This window comes from Triticum dicoccoides, chromosome 7B, assembly GCF_002162155.2.
Source record: "Triticum dicoccoides isolate Atlit2015 ecotype Zavitan chromosome 7B, WEW_v2.0, whole genome shotgun sequence".
Taxonomy (NCBI): Eukaryota; Viridiplantae; Streptophyta; class Magnoliopsida; order Poales; family Poaceae; genus Triticum; species Triticum dicoccoides.
In genome coordinates this window covers 730,522,414-730,528,586 of record NC_041393.1, presented here as the reverse complement: position 1 = coordinate 730,528,586, position 6,173 = coordinate 730,522,414, and the positions used below count along the sequence as shown (strand labels likewise).

At 45.9% G+C, this 6,173-nt stretch overlaps 1 protein-coding gene across 2 annotated transcripts; it reads left to right on the top strand.

Annotated features, from left to right (window-relative positions):
• The first annotated feature begins 261 nt into the window (after positions 1-261).
• LOC119336257 (putative disease resistance protein RGA4) lies at positions 262-5,680 on the top strand. 2 transcript variants are annotated; one of them, XM_037608263.1, is made up of 4 exons: positions 262-600; positions 773-4,804; positions 4,996-5,118; positions 5,213-5,680. In XM_037608263.1, exons 1-3 carry the CDS (start codon positions 375-377, stop codon positions 5,061-5,063), a joined length of 4,326 nt encoding a protein of 1,441 aa, XP_037464160.1. In that variant the 5' UTR covers positions 262-374; the 3' UTR covers positions 5,064-5,118; positions 5,213-5,680. The 2 variants fall into 2 exon arrangements, with proteins under 2 accessions (XP_037464160.1, XP_037464161.1); XM_037608264.1 differs by having other exon boundaries at positions 715-4,804.
• Positions 5,681-6,173: the final 493 nt, after the last annotated feature.

Genomic DNA, 6,173 nt, shown 5'->3' with positions numbered 1-6,173 from the left:
AAGCTATGTTAGCTTGCAAAAATGTCTTATAACATGGGACTGAGGGAGTAGTCCTCTTATTTGAAGATTTTTTTAGAAAGCTCATTTTGAATTTTTTTCAGACAAAGAAAAAAACTTACTTTGATGATGAGATAGGAAAAGGAGGGAGTGATGGACCTGGGCCTAGTGGTGGGCCGGGACATTTTTCCTCCTCGTTCCCCTTGAAAGAAGAAGAAGGGGATTTGTCTAAAAAAAAGGAAAAAAAAAAACGACACTGCCTCCTCGTCGTCTACAATGGTCGATCCCCCAATCCCACAGGACGCCGGCCGGAATCCGCCGCCGCCGCCGCCGCCTGCGACGTGTTTCCTTGCTTCAAAAGAGCACCGCAAAATACCATGCTCCTCCTCCTCTTCCTGTACCGTACATCGCTGAAGCGCTCTCGCGCCGGATCCCGGCGGCCGTCGGGGTGGGGGATCGAGGGACCAAGCCGGGACTTTTCGAGGCCGGCGGCGGAGCGCCAAGAGGAGGAGGCCGCGGTGAGTAGAGGGAGGGAGCGAGCATCCTGGAGACAAAGCGCATCCAGATCCACATGTGCGTGCGTCTCGCCGGAAGTCAAGAACAGTAAGCGTCTTCTTGCTTCCATTTTCCTCACGAGCAATCAAGCACCCCCATCCTGCCCAGCCCAGGCCATTATTGCGTTTGAAACAAAGCTGCTAGATTCGTCGTATGCGCCAGATTGGTCCACTCTACTCTCCACCCCACCACTGCAAAGTTCTAATAATGGCGGCGACAGTGGTGGTCAGATTTGGGGAAGAACACTTCGTCCTATATTGCGCATCGGATCCCTCGAGAAAGAAGCCATTGAAGAAGCGTCACCATCTTTCTCAGCTGAGGCCATCATTGCTGGTGTCCACCTCTGCATGCTCTCTGCACTTCGGTACCTCTGCTCACAAGATGAACAGCGCTGAAGCCACAGGTGAAGTGAAAAATTGCTTGCTTCCATTACTTGCCCCCACATATACTGGACATTGTTTCCTTCCATGCTCCTCACAAGCAAACAAACACATTTTTGCTCACACCATTGTTCTCCTCTCCACCCTGCGAGGCGCTCCAATGGCGGCGACGGTGGTGGTCAACATCGTGGTCGGGCCGCTGGTCAAGATCGTGCTGGAGAAGGCGTCCAACTACCTCCTCGACAAGTACAAGGTGATGAAGGGCATGGAGGAGCAGCATGAGATCCTCAAGCGCAGGCTGCCCGCCATCCTCGACGTCATCGCCGACGCCGAGCAGGCGGCAGCCCACAGAGAAGGGGCGGCAGCCTGGCTCCAGGCCATCAAGAAGGTGACTTACCAGGCGAATGAGGTCTTCGACGAGTTCAAGTACGAGGCGCTTCGTCGGAAGGCTAAAAAGGAGGGACACTACAAGGAGCTTGGCTTCAGTGTGGTAAAGCTCTTTCCCACCCACAACCGCTTCATATTCCGTAACAGGATGGGAAGAAAGCTCCGCAAAATTGTGCGGACCATTGAGGTCCTTGTGGCTGAAATGAAGGACTTTCGCTTTGAGCATCAGCAACCACTGCAGGCATACAGCCAGTGGCGACAGAAGGATCATGATATCTTTGATCCGGAGAAAATCACCAGCAGATCGAGAGCAAAAGATAGGAAGAAGCTTGTTGATATACTGGTTGGTCAAGCTAACAATGCAGATCTCATAGTTGTTCCCATCGTTGGAATGGGTGGTCTGGGAAAGACCACGTTAGCTCAACTTGTCTACAATGACACTGAAATTCAGAAGCATTTCAATTTGCTGCTATGGGTGTGTGTCTCTGACAACTTTGATGTGGATTCTCTGGCTAAAAGTATAGTTGAAGCAGCTCTCGAGAAAAATGGTACAGAAGCAGCTACTTCCATGAGGACGAAGACACCGCTGGATGGCCTTCAGAATGTATTGAGCGGGCAAAGGTACCTCCTTGTATTGGATGATGTCTGGACACGAGAGGTTCATAAATGGGAGCAGCTCAAGGCCTGCCTTGAACGTGGTGGCATGGGGAGTGTGGTCCTGACAACAACTCGTGATAAAGGAGTTGCGGAAATAGTGGGGACTGTTGAAGCTTACAATCTTGGAGCTTTGGATGGACAATACATAAAGGAAATTATCGAGACAATGTCGTTCAGTTGTTTGAAGAAGGGAGAGGAAAGGCCAGCCATGTTGATGAATATGGTTGATGAGATTGTGGAGCGATGTGCTGGCTCTCCTTTAGCTGCAATGGCTCTGGGCTCTGTACTGCGTAACAAGACCAGTGAAGAAGAATGGAAAGATGTATCAAGCAGAAGCAACATTTGCACCGTGGAGTCTGGAATCTTACCGATACTCAAGCTCAGTTACAATGACTTGCCGCCACAAATGAAGCAATGCTTTGCATTTTGTGCTATATTTCCCAAAGATTACGAGATTAATGTGGACAAGCTGATCCAACTATGGATTGCACATGGCTTTATTATCCAAGAAAAGCAAGTTCGTCTTGAAAACATTGGCAAGCAGATTTTCAATGAACTAGTCTCAAGGTCATTCTTTCAGGATGTGAAACAAGTCCAGACCACAATCGGTGAAATTGAACAGGACGGGGCTTGTTATGTCAGAACTACATGTAAAATCCATGATCTTATGCATGATGTTGCACTGTCTGTAATGGAGAAGGAATGTGCCTTGGCAACTGAGGACCCAGGCAAGATTGGATATGTTGTCTCAACTGAGGAACCAAGTCAGAGTGAGTGGCTTCCAGACACGGCTCGGCATTTATTTTTGTCATGCAGGGAACCAGGAAGAAAATTGAATAGTTCTCTCAAGAACAGTTCTCCAGCCATCCAAACACTTCTGTGTGATAGCTTTATGAGCAGATCATTGCATCATTTGGCAAAATACAGCTCCTTGCAAGCATTACAGCTCCGTTTATTGGGATCATTTCCGCTGAAACCAAAACATCTGCATCACCTGAGGTACCTAGATCTCTCAAGAAGTTTAATAAAAACACTTCCTGAAGATATGAGCATTCTATACAACCTGCAAACGTTGAACCTCTCTGGCTGTGTATCTCTTTGTGAACTTCCAAGGCAAATGAAGTATATGGCTGCCCTCCGCCACCTTTACACTCATGGTTGTCCAGAGCTGAAAGGCATGCCTAGAGACCTAGGAAAACTCACATCCCTACAGACACTTACATGTTTTGTAGCAGGTAGTGGCTCTAATTGCAGCAATGTTGGAGAGCTTGGGAATTTAAACCTCGGTGGTCAACTAGAGTTGCATCATCTAGAGAACGTGACTGAAGAAGCTGCAAAAGCTGCAAACCTCGTGATGAAGAAGGAAGTAACAGAACTGACATTAAAATGGACTGTTGGGTCGGATGACGTTGTTGATGAATCTAGCAGTCGGGATGATGCAAAAGTGCTCGAGGAACTTAAACCTCATGATGGGCTGCATGCTATAAGGATACACACCTATGGAGGCACCACCTTTCCAACATGGACAGCTATGTTGCAAAACATTGTTGTGATCCATATTTCTCATTGTAACAAACTGCAATGGTTCTTTAGCGGTGACATTAACACATCCTTTGCATTTCCAAATCTGAAGGAGCTTACATTGCAGGAGCTTGTCTGCTTTGAGAGATGGTGGGAAATAGATAATGGAACGCAAGGAGAAGTGGTGATGTTTCCTCTGCTTGAGAAGTTGTGCATTAGTCAGTGTGAAAAGTTGACAACATTGCCAGGGCAACCGACCTTCCCAAATCTCCAGATCACTCGTATTGAGAGATGTCCAGAGTTGACAACTAGAGTTGAATCACCAAAGCTCAGTGTATTAAAGATGGAAGGACGTGATGTACAGTTGTTTCAGTGGGTAGCCAGGCATATGACTTCATTGACCAATGTTGAACTGCATAGCCTTGTGGACAGTACAGAAACAACCTCGGCGGCGGCTGAGCATGGTTTGAGGGAAGTTCTGGATGGCAGGGAAAAAAGGAATGATCATGATTTTCCTCTGACAGTTTTGGTGGTACAAAACTTTAAGCCAGGTATAACAGAGCTGTGTTCATGTTTCGTACACCTGCAAGATTTGTCAGTTTGGAGGTGCCATGCGCTCATCCACTGGCCAGAAAAAGAGTTTGAAGGACTGGTATCCTTGAGGAAGCTTGTGATTCATCAATGTGAGAATCTGACTGGATATGCACAAGCTTCTACCGAGCCATCAACATCATCAGAAAAGAGTCAGCTCCTTCCACATCTAGAGTTACTAGTGATAAGGAAATGTGAAAGTTTGGTTGAGGTCTTCAATGTCCCTGCATCTCTCAGGGTAATGGAAATTCTTTATTGCAAGAAGCTTGAGTCTATATCCGGCAGGAGGCTGCTGCAGGGACAGTCAGCATCGTCGATTCATCAAGGGCCATCTAGTATAACAGAGGTGTCATCATCATCATCATCACCATCATCATCTGGACGTTGGGCAGAGAATTTGGAAAAATTGAAATTAGTCGAGTGTCATGGCTTAACAGGGGTCCTCCATCTTCCCTCGTCCCTGAAGGCTCTAGACATTGATAGTTGCAGTGGGTTGACATCTCTTGAATCTAGCTCAGGAGAGCTTCCATTATTGGAGTGCCTCTATCTTTGGAGTTGCAATAACCTGTTATCCCTACCGGATTGGCCACAAGCATACTCATATCTCCAATGTCTCTACATTATGAACTGCACTGTTATAAAGACGCTCCCTAGAAGCCTGCAGCAACGGCTGGGCACCATCCAGGAGGAACATGTAGATGCTCATTATTATGGAAGTAAGCATGCAGCAATTTCTTTGTTACTCCTTACTAGTGAGCTATTGTGCTAGTTGGATAACTATAATAACATCATTAGTAGTATTGACAGAAAAATGAAGCAAAGTAAATGTTCTTTAAACCTGAATTCGTCATTTCTTAATTTATTGATGTTCCTTGAGTGTAATTTTTTGCATTATCAACCTGTGCAGATAAGCCAAGGCCTATCCCTATCCTGCTCAAACCAAAGACATGGAAATGCGCCATCCGTAGAGATTAGAGAGCTATAAACAGAATCTCAGGGCGAGAATACCAATATCGAAGTTATTCCAGAGGTTTGTGATGTAGAAATATGCCGACGCTGCCGGAACCTTTGATTGGTCTTCTTATTTTTTGCAAAAAGAATTAAGCTCGTGGAATTGTTTGCAGAATTCTTCCAGGACACAAAGACCGGAAAGCGAGATCACTTGGGGTGGAGCTATTCTCCTGCGAGACGCACACGAGAAGTTGTTGCCATGCTGAACTGCGAGATCCGTAATAAGCGCTTCTATTGGCTATCAACATTCTGCTCCCAGAAAAAGATCTTGTTTGAATAATAAGTACTTGTAGCCACCTCCTTTTACCTAAGGTCATGTCATTGTATTTCTTTTCCAACAAGCATGGCGGTATTCTTGCCCTGGGCAGTGTCAGTTTTTTGTCGAAATTCTGTTGCAGAGTTTCCCAGTTTTATCTATGGAGCTGTATAAACAGAGTACCACTGCCATTTAGAGTTAGTGTTCTGTCTGCTGCATATATCGGCAATGTTATTTATGAAGGATTTATGAAGCTGTTGATTTCCCCTTAATACTCTGCATCAAATTTTTTATGAAGGGGGTTATCCCAGATTGTGCAAAGGGACATAGGTGCTGATTTTGAAGATGTAGCTTGCCTGTAGATTAGCAAGAGGAAAAATGCTGTGATCAACATGGTTGCCGCTGCAATGGTGGAAACACAGGAATGACATTTTTTCTTTGGGCAATGCATGTGGTCTGGTTTACAGGTTCTCTGGCACATCTGGAAGCCCCAATGTTAACCTGCTGCTGGGAAGAAAAGAACTTGTTCACTGAAGAATTAGGCTGCTCTGTTATTTTCTTCAGTTTCTTGCAGTGTTTCCTTGGCTGCCTTAGCAGCGATATGTATCTACCTGGAGCCTTTTGACGCCTGTTACTATGCGTTTCATTCTCAATGAAAATGGAGCGGGGCGGGGCGGGGCGGGGCGTGCGCCTTTTGATCGATTTTCTAATTTTTAATTTTCAGTACAATCTAAGCTAGAGATGCAAGATTTCAGTTTCTCAAGATACGACGTTCATCCGGATCCATCCTTGACTTGTGCATACATAATCTTATGCAT

Coding starts and splice junctions, on each gene's coding strand:
- LOC119336257 (XM_037608263.1), top strand. CDS start 375: ATGCTCCTCCTCCTCTTCCTGTACCGTACATCGCTGAAGCGCTCTCGC. Junction 601..772: donor CTCGCCGGAAGTCAAGAACA/GTAAGCGTCTTC, acceptor TGGCGGCGACAG/TGGTGGTCAGATTTGGGGAA. Junction 4,805..4,995: donor AGATGCTCATTATTATGGAA/GTAAGCATGCAG, acceptor CAACCTGTGCAG/ATAAGCCAAGGCCTATCCCT.